Source organism: Carcharhinus amblyrhynchos, unplaced genomic scaffold, assembly GCF_965287045.1.
Source record: "Carcharhinus amblyrhynchos unplaced genomic scaffold, sCarAmb.v2.hapA scaffold_45, whole genome shotgun sequence".
NCBI lineage: Eukaryota > Metazoa > Chordata > Chondrichthyes > Carcharhiniformes > Carcharhinidae > Carcharhinus > Carcharhinus amblyrhynchos.
The window spans coordinates 4,029,705-4,044,932 of NW_027649786.1; the positions used below are offsets into that span (position 1 = coordinate 4,029,705).

The following is a 15,228-nucleotide window of genomic DNA, read 5'->3' on the forward strand; positions in this document are numbered from 1 at the left end:
TAATTTTCCCCCCAGGTCTATTTAACACCGGTTTTGGGTCTAATTTTCCCCCCAGGTGTATTTAACACCGGTTTTGGGTCTAATTTTCCCCCCAGGTCTATTTAACGCCGGTTTTGGGTCTAATTTTCCCCCCAGGTGTATTTAACACCGGTTTTGGGTCTAATTTTCCCCCCAGGTCTATTTAACGCCGGTTTTGGGTCTAATTTTCCCCCCAGGTCTGTTTAACACCGGTTTTGGGTCTAATTTTCCCCCCAGGTGTATTTAACACCGGTTTTGGGTCTAATTTTCCCCCCAGGTGTATTTAACACCGGTTTTGGGTCTAATTTTCCCCCTCCAGGTGTATTTAACACCGGTTTTGGGTCTAATTTTCCCCCCAGGTCTATTTAACGCTGGTTTTGGGTCTAATTTTCCCCCCAGGTGTATTTAACACCGGTTTTGGGTCTAATTTTCCCTCCAGGTCTATTTAACACCGGTTTTGGGTCTAATTTTCCCCCCAGGTCTGTTTAACACCGGATTTGGCTCTAATTTTCCCCCCAGGTCTATTTAACGCCGGTTTTGGCTCTAATTTTCCCTCCAGGTCTATTTAACACCGGTTTTGGGTCTAATTTTCCCCCCAGGTGTATTTAACACCGGTTTTGGCTCTAATTTTCCCCCCAGGTCTATTTAATGCCGGTTTTGGGTCTAATTTTCCCCCCAGGTCTGTTTAACACCGGTTTTGGCTCTAATTTTCCCCCCAGGTCTATTTAATGCCGGTTTTGGGTCTAATTTTCCCCCCAGGTCTGTTTAACACTGGTTTTGGCTCTAATTTTCCCCCCAGGTGTATTTAACACCGGTTTTGGCTCTAATTTTCCCCCCAGGTCTATTTAACGCCGGTTTTGGGTCTAATTTTCCCCCCCAGTTGTATTTAACGCCGGTTTTGGCTCTAATTTTCCCCCCCAGTTGTATTTAACGCCGGTTTTGGCTCTAATTTTCCCTCCAGGTGTATTTAACACCGGTTTTGGGTCTAATTTTCTCTCCAGGTGTATTTAACACCGGTTTTGGCTCTAATTTCCCCCCAGGTCTATTTAACACCGGTTTTGGCTCTAATTTTCCCCCAGGTGTATTTAATGCCGGTTTTGGGTCTAATTTTCTCTCCAGGTGTATTTAACACCGGTTTTGGCTCTAATTTTCCCCCCAGGTGTATTTAACGCCGGTTTTGGGTCTAATTTTCCCCCAGGTCTATTTAACACCGGTTTTGGGTCTAATTTTCCCCCCAGGTCTATTTAACACCGGTTTTGGGTCTAATTTTCCCCCCAGGTCTATTTAACACCGGTTTTGGGTCTAATTTTCCCCCCAGGTCTATTTAACGCCGGTTTTGGGCTCAGTGATCCGGGTGCCAATCCTCACCTGTTGCCTGGTAACGGGAACCTGGTGCCGCCCCCTGGCGACGTCACTGGGAGGCGGTCCTCCCTTTCTGATTGGCTGTTGCCGTGCCCGATGGCCAAATGAAACCTTTCCCGGAGTTTAACTTCGCTCCGCCCCTCGCCTCCTTCAACTGGGGACTGGGATGGGACCTGATTTATATATATTTATATATTATATTTATATATAAACAGACATAGGCACACACTGACACACTTCTGTGTTCACTGAATGTCCATCAATGGCGCAATATAAAATATTGTTATAAATATTACCACGCAGAATTATATTCATAGAATCCCTACAGAGCCAAATGAGGCCATTCGGTCCATTGAACCAGCACCTCAACAAGAGGTCAATAAAACCAGGGGCGAGCAGAGATTTAAGGGGAGTAGGAAATTTAAATGATGGAGTTCCTCCAGTGCCAAAGGAGGACATTCAGTCCCTTTTAGAGAGGATTTCAGGAGAAAGATTTTCACCCAGAGACTGGTGGGAATCTGGAACTTGCTGCTAAAAGGATGGTTGAGGCAGGAACCCTCACAACATTTAAGAAATGTTTGGATGAGCGCTTGAAACATTGGCCGAACAGAGGGTAGGCCTGTTCAAAAGTCTGACAGCAGCAGGGAAGAAGCTGTTCTTGAGTCGGTCGGTACCTGACCCCAGATTCTTGTATCTTTCTCCCGATGGAAGAAGGTGGAAGAGAGAATGTCCGGGGTGCGTGGGGTCCTTAATTATCCCGGCTGCTTTTCCCCGAGGCAGTGGGAAGTGTAGACAGAGTCAATGGATGGGAGGCTGGTTTGTGTGATGGATTGGGGCTACATTCACCACCCTTTTGTATTTCCTTGTGGTCTTGGGCAGAGCAGGATCCCAGACCGAGCTGTGATCCAACCAGAAAGAATGTTTTCTATGGGGCATCTGTAAAAGATGATGAGAGTTCCTTAACCTCCTGAGAAAGTAGATTTCAGATCCCCAGCGCAGTGGGTTAGCACTTGCTGCCCCACAGCGCCAGGGGTTTGGGTTCGATTCCCGGCTCGGGTCGCTGTCTGTGTGGAGTTTGCATGTTCTCCCCATGTCTGCGTGGGTTTTCTCCGGTTTCCTCCCACGGTCTGAAAGACGTGCTGGTTAGGGTGGATTGGCCGTGCTAAATTCTCCCTCAGTGTAACCCGGACAGGCGCCAGAGTGTGGGCGACTGGGGGATTTTCACAGTAACTTCATTGCAGTGTTAATGTAAGCCTAGCTGTGACATTTTAAGTGTATATGTTCTCACAGATACTGTTAGTTTTTTGTTTTTGTTTTTCTCTTTTTTAATTCCAGCATTTCATTTGTTTTAGATTTCACATTTCCAGCAACCCTAATGTTTAGTTGCTTTGAGCTAATCTGGAAAGTTTGCTTGTTTATCTGACAATATATTTGTCAGATTTCCAGTGAGTTTTGGGGATTTTGTGAGTTTTTGGGGGAATTTTTGAGTTTTTGGAGGATTTTGAGAGTTTATTTGGGGATTTTGTGAATTTTGGGGGGATTTTGAGTGTTTTGGGGGTTGTTTTATGAGTTTATTTTGGTGTTTTCCATGTCAGAGTGTGGAGGAGCTGGGTTCCCAGGGTAAGCGCTCGGTTGGCCAGCCGCTTCCACTGCCGAGCGCGAGGCGGGTTTGAAAGTTTTGGCGCCAAAGCCGCTCTAACGGTTTTAACGGCCGGCGGGCGGGTGAGAGTGCGCAGGCGCGCCGTCCTGTCATGGAGACCAAGCTCCGTTACCAGCGGCTGGTGGGCCTGGGCAAGCAGGCGGCCCGGGCCGGCCAGCTGCAGCGGGCACTGGAGCTGCTGCGGGAGGCCGAGGCGTTGCAGCCCAGCGCCAAGCTGCAGCGGCGGCTGGAGCGGTTGGAGAAGGCGCTGCGGGCCGAGCAGGGGGAGGAGGATGAGGAGGAGGAGGATGAGTTCGTGGCGGTGCCCGGCTGCTCGCTCAGCCTCTACCGGCCGCTCTTCCAGCGCCTCTACCCGCACCAGCGGCTCGGCGTGGCCTTCCTGCACCGCCTGCACTCGCACGGCCACCCCGGCGGCATCCTGGCCGATGACATGGGCCTGGGCAAGACGGTGCAGCTGATCGCCTTCCTGTCCGGCATGTTCGACAACCAGCTCATCCACTCGTGCCTCCTGCTGCTGCCCAGCGCCCTCCTCAGTAACTGGGCCACCGAGTTCAGCAAGTGGACACCCGGCATGAGGGTGCGAGGTCAGCCCGGGGGCAGGGGGCGGGGCAGGGGGGAGGGGGCCGGGGGGAGGGGCGGAGGGAGGGGCGAGGGGGCGGAGGGAGGGGCGGCACGAGTGGGGGGAGGGGCGGCACGTGTGGGGGGGGGGCGGGACGAGGGAGGGGAGGGGTGGGGGGGGCGGGACGAGGGAGGGGAGGGGTGGGGGGGGCGGGACGAGGGAGGGGAGGGGTGGGGGGGGCGGGACGAGGGAGGGGAGGGGTGGGGGGGGCGGGACGAGGGAGGGGAGGGGTGGGGGGGGCGGGACGAGGGAGGGGAGGGGTGGGGGGGGCGGGACGAGGGAGGGGAGGGGTGGGGGGGGCGGGACGAGGGAGGGGAGGGGTGGGGGGGGGCGGGACGAGGGAGGGGAGGGGTGGGGGGGGCGGGACGAGGGAGGGGAGGGGTGGGGGGGGGCGGGACGAGGGAGGGGAGGGGTGGGGGGGGGCGGGACGAGGGGGGGTGGGGTGGGGTGGGGGGGGGCGGGACGAGGGGGGGTGGGGTGGGGTGGGGGGGGCGGGACGAGGGTGGGGTGGGGGGGGGCGGGCGGGACGAGGGAGGGGAGGGGTGGGGGGGGCGGGACGAGGGAGGGGAGGGGTGGGGGGGGGCGGGACGAGGGAGGGGAGGGGTGGGGGGGGGCGGGACGAGGGAGGGGAGGGGTGGGGGGGGGCGGGACGAGGGGGGGTGGGGTGGGGGGGGCGGGACGAGGGGGGGTGGGGTGGGGTGGGGGGGGCGGGACGAGGGAGGGGTGGGGGGGGCGGGACGAGGGAGCGGAGGGGGGCGGGACGAGGAGGAGGGAGGGGCGGGGGGCCAGGAAGAGGGGGAGGGAGGGGCCAGAAGGAGGGGGGGTCAGGGGGGAGGGGCCAGAAGGAGAGGGGAGAGGGCGGTGGAGGGGCGGGGCCGGGAGGGGCGAGGCCATGGGGCGGGGCCGCGTGGGAGGAGGCGGGTCTGTGAGGAGGGGTGGGGGGCAGCGGGAGGGAGGGGCGGGGCCGGGGGAGATGGGCGGGGCCAGAAGGGGAGGGGCCAGGGGAGAGGGTGGTGGAGGGGCGGGGCCGGGAGGGGCGATGCCATGGGGAGGGGGGCGGGGCCGGGGAGGAGGGGTCGAGGGAGGGGGAGGGGCCGGGGGAGGTGCGGAGGGGGAGGGCGAGGTGGTGAGGCTGGGGGGGGTTGTGCAGGCCCTGGGGGGTGCAGAGTGGCTGGGATGCCCCTCTGACAGTGCGGTGCTCTGGAGTGGGGTTTGAACTCGGGGTTTACTTTGGGGCGATCGCACACTGAGAGGTTTCTGTTTGTTGCAGAGTTCCACAGTACAAAAAGCGAGCGGATGAAAGGTCTGGTGCGGGTGCAGCGGAATGGTGGCGTGGTGCTGACCAGCTACCACATGATGATCCATAACTGGCAGCAGCTGTCCAGTCTGAATGGCCAGGAGTTCACCTGGGACTACCTGGTGCTGGATGAGGCGCACAAGATCAAGACCAAATCCACCAAGACCACCAAGTGTGCCAGCTCCATTCCGGCCAAGCACCGCATCCTGCTGACCGGCACGCCCGTCCAGAACAACCTGCAGGAGATGTGGGCGCTCTTTGACTTTGCCTGCCAGGGTTCCCTGCTGGGAACTGCCAAGACCTTTAAGATGGAGTATGAGAACCCCATTACCAGAGCCCGTGAGAAGGACGCCACGCCCGCCGAGAAGGCGCTGGGGCTGCGCATCTCCGAGAACCTCATGAAGATCATCCGGCCCTACTTCCTGCGGCGCACCAAGGAGAGTGTGCAGGCAGTGGGGGAGGCCCCGTGGGAGGGCAGTGAGCAGGAGGGGGCTCCCAGCTCCCCAGAGGGGGCGCAGATGCCTAGCCTGACCCGGAAGAATGACCTGATTGTCTGGGTTTACCTTAGCCCGGTTCAGGAGGACATCTACAACAAGTTTGTGTCATCTGAGCAAGTCCAGGAGTTACTGCAGACCAAGCGTTCTCCCCTGGTGCAGCTGACCAATCTGAAGAAGCTGTGTGACCACCCCAGGCTCCTGTCCCGCAGGATGTGCCGGCAGCTGGGCCTGGATGGAGGTGTGGGAGAGGGGGAAGAGGAGGAAGAGGACGGTGGCGTCACGTTCGACATCAGCCACGTCCCAGACGAGGATCTGATTCGGGAGTCAGGCAAACTGGTTTTCCTGTTGGGCTTGCTGTGCCGGCTGAGGGAGGAGGGCATGCGCACGTTGGTCTTCTCCCAGTCAAGGAGAATGCTGGACATTATCCAGCGCATCCTGACCAGCCGAGACTTCCGCTGCACACGTATAGATGGAACCATGTCACTGGCCGAGCGCCAGAGGAAGATCGAAGCCTTTCAGCTGTGTACCGATTATTGCGTCTTTCTCCTCACTACCCAGGTGGGCGGTGTGGGCCTGACCCTCACTGCGGCGAACCGCGTGGTGGTCTTTGACCCCAGCTGGAATCCGGCCACTGACGCACAGGCTGTGGACAGAGCGTACAGAATTGGACAGACTGACAACGTGGTCATCTACCGGCTAGTGACCTGCGGCAGCGTGGAGGAGAAGATTTACCGCAGACAGATCTTCAAAGGTCAGCTAAACCTGTGGGCCAGGTGTGGGGAGGGGCTGCTGGGAATGTCCCTGGATTTTCTGGGAATTGTAAAATGAATAAAAAGATATAGGAATAGGACAGTGTTGATAATCTGCTGGGATCTTGCTAGAGGGGCTGAATGGCCGACCCAGCCTATTTCTCTCTGTCTCTTGAATTCAGCTTCTCGGTATATTGACACAGCACAGAGTTAAAGATGTGAATGCTGGAAGAGGTACTGTACAGCGGCCCTCCCTCCCTCCGCTCCTGGCTAAAAGTGGGCGAGAAGAGGATTGGGAGAGGTTTAAATATCAACAAAGAATGACGAAGAAGTTGATGAAGAAAGGAAGGATAGACTATGAATCTAGGCTAGCGCTATATGTAAAAAAGGATAGTACGGATTTTTATAAATAGGAGGCTGGCTAGGGTGAATGTTGGACCCTTAGAGATGAGAGGGGGGATTTAGTGGTGGGATGAGGAAATGGCTGAGGCCTTGAATAACTTTTTTGCTTCGGTCTTCACGGAGGAGGGCGCGAATAGTTTGCCGGGTGTTAACAATGGAAAGATGGTAGGAGTAGAGGGTCTGAATGAGATCATTGTTGCTAGAGAGGCAGTGCTCGACAGACTGGAGGGACTGATTGTGGACAAGTCCCCAGGACCGGATGGAATGCATCCAAGGGTTCTGAAGGAAATGGCAGAGGTGATAATGGATGCCTTGGTGATTATTTTCCAAACCTCGCTGGATTCCGGGGAAGTGCCGGAAGATTAGAAAACGGCTAATGTTACGCCGTTGTTTAAGAAGGGTAGCAGGCAAAAGGCAGGGAATTATAGGCCAGTTAGTTTAACGTCTGTTGGAAAAATGCTTGAATCCGTCATCAAAGAGAAAGTAGCGAGGCATCTTGAGAAGAATTGTTTAATAGAGCAGACAGAGCACAGATTCGTTAAGGGGAAGTCGTGTCTGACGAACTTATTGGAATTCTATGAGGATGTGTCTAGTGCAGTGGATAGAGGGGAACCGGTGGATGTGGTGTTTCTCAATTTTTCAGAAGGCGTTTGATAAGGTGCCGCACAAAAGGTTGTTATAGAAGGTTAGGGGGCATGGAGTTGGGGGTAACGTGTTAGCGTGGATAGGGGATTGGCTGTCAGATAGGAGGCAGAGAGTGGGTGTCAATGGGTGCTATTCGGATTGGCGGTTGGTGACTAGTGGAGTGCCCCAGGGATCGGTGCTGGGGCCTCAGCTATTTACCATTTATATAGATGATCTGGAGGAGGAAGCCGAGCGTGAGGTGTCGAAATTTGCTGATGACACAAAGATAAGTGGTACAGCAAATTGTGCGGAGGGTGTGGAAAGTCTGCAGAGGGATCTGGATAGGCTGAGCGAGTGGGCGAGGACCTGGCAGATGGAATTTAATGTTGGCAAGTGTGAGGTTATCCACTTTGGTAGGAATAATAGTAGGAAGGACTACTACTTACAGGGCGAAAAGCTGCAGCATGCTACAGTGCAGAGGGACCTGGGGGTCCTTGTGCATGAGTCACAAAAACCCAGCCAACAGGTGCAGCAGGTGGTCAGGAAGGCGAATGGGATGCTGGCCTTCACAGCGAGGGGGATTGAATATAAAAGTAGGGAGGTCTTGCTGCAACTGTACAGGGCACTGGTGAGGCCGCAGCTGGAGTACTGTGTGCAGTTTTGGTCGCCGCACTTACGCAAGGATATTTTGGCCTTGGAGGGAGTGCAGAGGAGGTTCACTAGGCTGATGCCGGAGTTGAGGGGGTTGAGCTATGAGGAGAGGCTGAATATACTAGGCTTGTACTTGTTAGAGTTTAGAAGAATGAGGGGGGATCTCATTGAGACGTATAAGATGATGAAAGGGATGGATAGGATAGAGGTGGAGAGGTTCTTCCCGCTCAGAAAGGACAGCAGGACTAGAGGGCACAGCCTCAAGATAAGTGGGGGGGGAGAAGTTTAGAACGGAATTGAGGAGGAACTTCTTCACTCAAAGGGTGGTGAATCTCTGGAATTCTCTGCCCATTGAAGTGGTGGAGGCTGCCTCGCTAAATATTTTTAAGACGCGGGTAGATAGGTTTTTGGTAGGCAAGAGGATTAAGGGTTATGGGGAGAGGGCGGGAAAGTGGAACTGAGCAGCGACAGATCAGCCATGATCTTATTGAATGGCGGGGCAGGCTCGAAGGGCTAGATGGCCAACTCCTGCTCCTATTTCTTATGTCCCTCCCTCCCTGCCCTTTGCTCCTCCCTCCCTCCCGAGACTCCGCCGTACTCAGCCCTTACTATCTTGCTTAAGCTTCTCTTGTTTTTCTTAATCCTGGCCTTCATTTCTCTTCACATTCAGGACTCTCTGGTTTTATTGTCATCCCCTGTCTGTACAGGAATGTATTTGCCCGATCCTCTCCCTGCTCTGTAACGAGCTGCTCCCAGTCCAGTTGGGCTGATCTGGTTATGATGTGTGAGGGGTGCTCGGAAAGGATTGTGATTAATTCTGCTAATTGCTCTGTCTCTGTGTCGTTGGTAGATTCACTGGTTCGTCAGTCAGTCGGAGAGAAGAAGAATCCCTTTCGTTATTTCAGCAGCCAGGAGCTAAGGGAACTGTTTATACTGGAGGATCCCCGGACATCCAGCACCCAGAGGCAGCTGCAGTCCATGCACTCCAGCCAGAGACGGACAGACATGGCACTGGACCAGCACATTGCCTTCCTGCACACCCTCGAGATGTTTGGGGTGACAGACCATGATCTCATTTTCTCCCAGGATATGGCCCTTGATGAGGAAAACTCTGTGAGCGACCCTGAGTCTCAGCAGTACATTCAGCAGAGGGTACAGAAAGCTCAGGAACTGGTGATGGCTGAATCCCAGCTCCAGGTACAGCTGGGTCAGAACCTCCGAGCTGACACTGAGCCAGCCTGGCTGAACAGACCCCGAGAACCACCAGCAATCCCAGCTACAGGTACTGCTCCTCTCCCCTCCTGCGTGAGAATTTGTCCTGGGGTCTGGCTGCAAACCATCTACTCCTGGGTTTCTAGAGCAGTGACATTGACAATCCATTACTTCAGAGCTGGCTATTTGGCTGCAGGCTGCATCGCACATCCAGGACTGTTCCTGTCTCTCTCAACAAACATCAGCAGTGTAGATTGGAAAATTCTCCTTACCCCCACCCCCCACCCTCACTCTTTCCTTCAAGGATAGAGGAGGAGGCCATTCTGCCCCTCAGCCTGTTCTGTCATTCACTGAGATGGTGACTAACACATCCCACCTACCCTGCTTCCGTGTCTCTGTTAGTAAGTGGTCTCTAGGTTAAAGGCCAACAGGTTTATTTGGTAGCACGAGCTTTCAGAGTGCTGTTCCTTCAGCGGGTGAGTGACATTCACCTAATGAAGGGGCAATGTTCCGAAAGCTCGTGCTACCAAATAAACCAGTTGCACTTTAACCTGGTGTTGTGAGACTACTTGCTGTGCCCACTCCAGTCCAGTGCCAGCAACTTCACATTATATCTCCCTTAGCTAACTAAAATCCAGCAAGCTGACACTCAAAAGGTAACTGAGTTCTGAGTTACTTCCTGTTGTGGGAGAGAGTTGCAGACTTCTGCCTGGTCATCTTTATTCAGTGAGGCACAATATTTCCTGCCTGTTACTGTGGTTTGGGTTCCCTGTTGGTTGTCTGGGTAGGCTGCTGGATGGAGGCTGTACCCTGGCGTGTATAGTCACAGTGAGGGGTACTCTCACCCTCAAGTCAGACTGTCAGGGCTTCCAGTCTCAGGCAGCACTGAGGGAGAGAGGGAGCAGAGCGCTGAGTGAGTTACAGGATGTGTGACATTAAATTGACACCCCATCTGCCCTCTCATGGGTGTTAATGATCCAGTTGGAGTATTCTGTAGAAGAGCAGGGATCGGTGGAAAGATCAAGGAGAGACAATATAAAGGGTCCATTGTAGAGGAGGTGCTGATACAGACCTGTATGGATCATTGAAGGTGGCAGGAGAGAGTGGGTAATAAAGCATGGAGTAGATTGGCCTTTATTAGTGGGAATGTAGAATTTTAATAAATTCGGAGCAGGTAGACACCATTCAGCCCCTTGAGCCTGTTCCCCTATTCAGTAAAATTAGGGCTCATCCTCACATCCCTACTGACCCCTGATGACCTTTCGCCCCCTCGTTAATCGAGGATCTAACTCTGCCTTAATATTCAAAGACTCTGCTCCCTCTGCCTTTTGGGGAAGAAAGTTCCAAAGATTCACCACCTTCTGAGAGAAAGAAATTCTCCTCATCTATCATAAATGGGTGACCCCTTATTTTTATACAGTGACCCCTATTTGTAGATTCTTCCGCAAGAGGATGGCATGGTGGTTAGCACTGCTGCCTCATGGTGCCAGGGACTGGGGTTCAATTCCAGCCTCGGGTCACTGTCTGTCTGGAGTCTGTGCGTTCTCCCTGTGTCTGCGTGGGTTTCCTCCCACACTCCAAAGATGTGCGGGTTAGGTGGATTGGCCATGCTAAATTGCCCCTTAGTGACAGGGGAATTAGGGTAAATGTATGGGTGGGATGATGATCGGTACAGATTTGATGGGCTGAATGGCCTCTTTCTGTACTGTTGGGATTCTATCATTCTCTTCTAAGATTCCCTCCTCATCCGCCCTATCAATACCCACTCAAGTTTCAGTCAAGTCACCTTTCACTCCTCTAATCTCCAGCGAATACAAACTTACCTTCTCCAACCTTTCCTCATAAGACATCCGCCTGTTCCTGGTATTAGTCTAGTGAACCTTCTCTGAACTGTTCCTAACACAATAAGGAGACCAATACTGTACGCAGTACTCTAGGTGTGGTTTCACCAATGCCCTGTACAACTGCAGTGTAACCTCCCTAACCTTTGTAATCAATTCCCCTCACAATAAACCACCCCATTCTGTTAGCTTTCCTGATTACTCACTGTTCCTGTGTACTAGCCTTTTGCGATTCATGCTGTAAGGCGCCCAGATCCCTCTGCCTCTGAGCTCTGCAATCTCTCCCCATTCGGATAAGAAGCCTTTTCACACTTTCTGCCAAAGTGGACCATTTCATTTGCCCACATCATACTCCCATTTGCCAGAGATTTTCCCCTCACTCAACCCACCTATATTCCTCCTTATATCCTCTTCACCACTGACTTTCCTACCTATCTTTATATCACTGGCAGTTTTAGTGACCACCCCTTTATTCAAGTTATTGATGTAAATTGTGAATACTGGAGGTCCCAGCAGCAAACAGTTGATTACATCTTTCCAACCACAAAATGACCCATTTACACTGATTCTTCTGTTGTATCGATATTATAAAATGCTTGCTCATTGAGTGGGAATGTTGTGTCTTGTTTCAGATGCCACACTTTAGGAAAGATGGGAGAGAGAGGAAGAAAGATGAGAACGGTTCCACAAAAAGGAACTTCAGTTCTGTGGGTAGATTGCAGGAGTTGGGACTGTTCCCCTGTGCAGGAGGGGGGTGGGGGGAGCTGGGACCATTCTCTGGTGGGCAGGGGGGTTGGGGGGGTGGGCTGGGACCGATCCCTTGGCGTGGGGGGAAGCTGGGACCTTTCCCCTGAGGTGAGGGGGCCGGAGGTAGGGTTGGGACTGTTCCCTTGGGGTGGTGGATGGGTGGGGGGGAGCTGGGACTGTTCCCTGGGGGTGGGGGGCTGTGACCGTTCCCTTGGGGAGGGGGGTTGGGACCGATCCCTTGGGGTGGGGGATGGTTAGGTGGGTCTTTTCCCCTGGAGAATTTGATTTTTGTATTTCCTGGGCTAATATTTATCCTTCAGACAGATTCTCCAGTTCTTGTTGTTTGTGGATATTCTGGCAGTGAACATCACTGTCCTACCATCAGGAAAGGTGCAGTAGAAATGGTAAACTTCCCTTTCCTTTCTCCTGAAAGGGAAGATTGAATAAATGTTGCTTTGGGATTCTCTCTCCCTGAGCATTACACATTATCGACAGAAACCTGCCAGAATATGTTTGAAATGTGCCTTTGTGTTTTAATACCTTGGGTTGTTTTTACTCTTGCAGGTGGTGAAGGATTATCCAGAACCCAGCCGCAGTCTCCCAGTGACATGCTGCCCGTACAGACTGGAAATGCAGTCTCTCCCCACGTTCCAGTCACAGTGGATTTGACACAGCCGATCGATAAGGGGACAGCAGATGAAGTGCTGGACCTGAGCAGTAGGTTAGCTGATCTGCCTCTGGAGGTGGGGGAGCAGAGTGCCAGCGTGGTGCTGTTGGACAGCTCCCTGTCACCAGCTGACACTGGTACAGCTGAGGAGGATGGCGGTGTTGGGGGTGACTCTCTCAGCGCAGAGCCAGGGCCCGCAGTGTGCCAGTTACCCACCTCTGGCAGCGTATTCTCCTCCCCGGTCCTTCACAATGGCCCACAGCTGCAGCTGTTTTCGAGTGAAATCCAGGGCGATGAGTCTGTGTGTGAACATTCTGCCTCCGAGGCTCTTTCTCCTGACTTTGAGGCTCCTTCTGACTCCAAACCCCTCTTTGAGTCTGGGTTCAACTTGGTGTTGGAAGAGACGATGGAGGAGGAGGGTGTGGATTCTGAGCGGCTGACAGAAGCCAAAGCACCGGCCGAGGGTGACTCGTGTTCCTCGATAGAGGCACAGCTAGGCCAGGCGGAGCAGCAGGCTGTGTCCCTGGATATGGAGTTTCCCAGCAGTGTGGAAGCAGATTCCTCTGACGTTCTGCAGCCCTGGAAGAGACACCGGGGGAGAGTGATTGCCAGTGACAGCGAGGAGGAGGAAACTGAAGGGGACCGTGAGCCTCAGGCCCCAGAGTTTGTGAGCAGTCCGATGGTGAAGGCTTTTACCATTACAGCTGCTTCCACTCCAAAAGGATTCATGTCGCCCCTTGCTGCTGTCCTGAACAAAAGCAGGAATCGCTCAGTGGCTTCCAGACGCTCAATAATCAGCCAGGTAATAGATGATGCGGAGGATCTGGATGATGCGGAGGATCTGGATGATGCGGAGGGTCTGGATGATGCGGAGGATCTGGATGACACTGCCCCTGACAGGGTGGGTGCCCCGAATGCCGATGAGGGTGAGACAGATGATGGTGTGAGCGACCAGAATGAAGCAGAGGAGAGTGCTGGCGGGCTGATCAGTGATCACAGTCCGAGACAGCCAGGAGAAGGCTCTGAGGAAGGAGCACGGACTGATGGGCCGGCCTTGGAGCTGGGAACAGGCAGCAGCGATGAGGGGGTGACTGGTTCGAGCAGCTCACTGACCGGGAGCAGCGAGAGGCCTGACAGCGAGGGGGAAGAGTCTGGGACATTTGACTCAGAACTGGGTTCTGGTGAGCAGTTGGAGACCTTCACCAAGGCATCGGGACAGCTGATCACCAGGAACGAGGCAGGCCATGAGGTGGAGCTTGTGCTGGGTGAATACGAGAGGCTGGTGAAGAGAGGCAAAGAACAGTTGGAGCAAGGAGACCTGAAAGCAGCTCTGAAGACTATGCTGCAAGCTTTAGACCTGCAGAGCGGAGATCCTGAGGTGCAGTTAATGACCATTAAACTCTATCGCCAGCTGGATCAGAGCTAAACCGGGGACAGGCTGTCTGCCCCATCAGACCCGTCTCCATTTCACCACCTCCTTTCCATTGCTGTTTGAGACAGTTTCTCACATCGCACTGCTGCAGTATTCGCACCCTGTCAGCTGAATGACACCTCAAATCCAGACAATCTGTTACACTTGAAGCTTAACGTCCCTGTGAAATCTTTCTGTTCTTTATTATCTTCTCCACTCCATCACGTCCCTGTGGCATGGGGCCATTTGCCTCCCATCTCCGCTGTGCTGCTGTATCCCTCTCCCTATGTCTCATAGACCCAAGTGGCTGAGCCCCTCACTGGGACTTTGTGTGTGAGAGAGAGACATCCCGTTTCCTAACAGAGTGAGGATTGTGCTATTCTGATTGAGGGCAGGTCTTCCCCCTGTGCTCCCAAGTCCAGGTGTTACCAGGAATATCCCTGGTCCTGTCCAAGGTGAGCTGATTTATCTGGAAGGTGAGTTGAACACTGGCCTCTGGTATTGGACCCCTGAGCAGTTCAGCCTGTGTTTAATACCTCCCTCAGTCTGGAGTTCAACACAGCACAGCACAGCTAACTCTGTGGGAATCCCTCATTAAACCCAAAGCCCGCTTAGATTAGCATCATCCTCCCACAGAATTCCCAGTACCCTCTTCCTGAGATAAGCAATTCATTCAATCTCGAGGATTGGATAGTTTGTGTTGTAAATATTTGGAATACTTTGTGATCTACTATATTTTGTCTTTATAACTTTGAATAAAATGAATATTGATAAGATGTGTGATGGTTTGAGAACTGGCATTAATTTGGGAATTGCAGTTTGCCCTGGTACATCGATTGGTTCACATCAGCCAGATGGGTGAGGGGAGGTAGGTCTAAGGGACAGAGGGGGCTGTCTCAACACCGGGAATGGGGAGAAGGCTGGTGGTAAGTGGAGTTTTGTCCTGGGGAAGGTTTGGTATTTAATTGAGTTGTGTGTACACATCCCTCTCACCACAACTGAAGCAGGAGGAGGCCACTTGGCCCTTCGAGCCTGCTCCTCTTCAATATGATCACAGCTGACCATCTAACTCGATCCTGTCCCAATATCCTTTGATTCCCTTTCCCCACGAGCTGTATCTAATTGCTTAAAAATGTTTTGGCTTCAACTATTTTCTGTGGGAATGAATTCCACAGATTCACCACTCTCTGGGTGAAGAAATTTCTCATGCCTGAATCCTCAGACTGACTCCTGGTTTTGGACTTCCCCAGCATCGGGAACATCCTTCCTGCACCTGCCTATCCAGTCCTGTTACAATTTTATAGATTTGAGATTCCTGCACCCCCCCACCGCCCCCGTCCCCTTCATCTAAACTCCAGGGAATATTGGAATATGTCAGAGGTTTACAGCATGGAAACAGGCCCTTCAGCCCAACTTATTCATGCAGCCCTTTTTTAAACCCCTAAGCCAGTCCTAGTGGTCCATATCCCTC

The 15,228-nt window shown here is 53.4% G+C and overlaps 1 protein-coding gene across 1 annotated transcript; it reads left to right on the forward strand.

Annotated features, from left to right (window-relative positions):
- The first annotated feature begins 3,131 nt into the window (after positions 1-3,131).
- On the forward strand, positions 3,132-14,529 carry ercc6l (excision repair cross-complementation group 6-like). The gene is made up of 4 exons (XM_080182086.1): positions 3,132-3,624; positions 4,930-6,204; positions 8,730-9,161; positions 12,244-14,529. The coding sequence occupies exons 1-4, from the start codon at positions 3,132-3,134 to the stop codon at positions 13,770-13,772; spliced, it is 3,729 nt and encodes a 1,242-aa protein (XP_080038212.1). The 3' UTR covers positions 13,773-14,529.
- Positions 14,530-15,228: the final 699 nt, after the last annotated feature.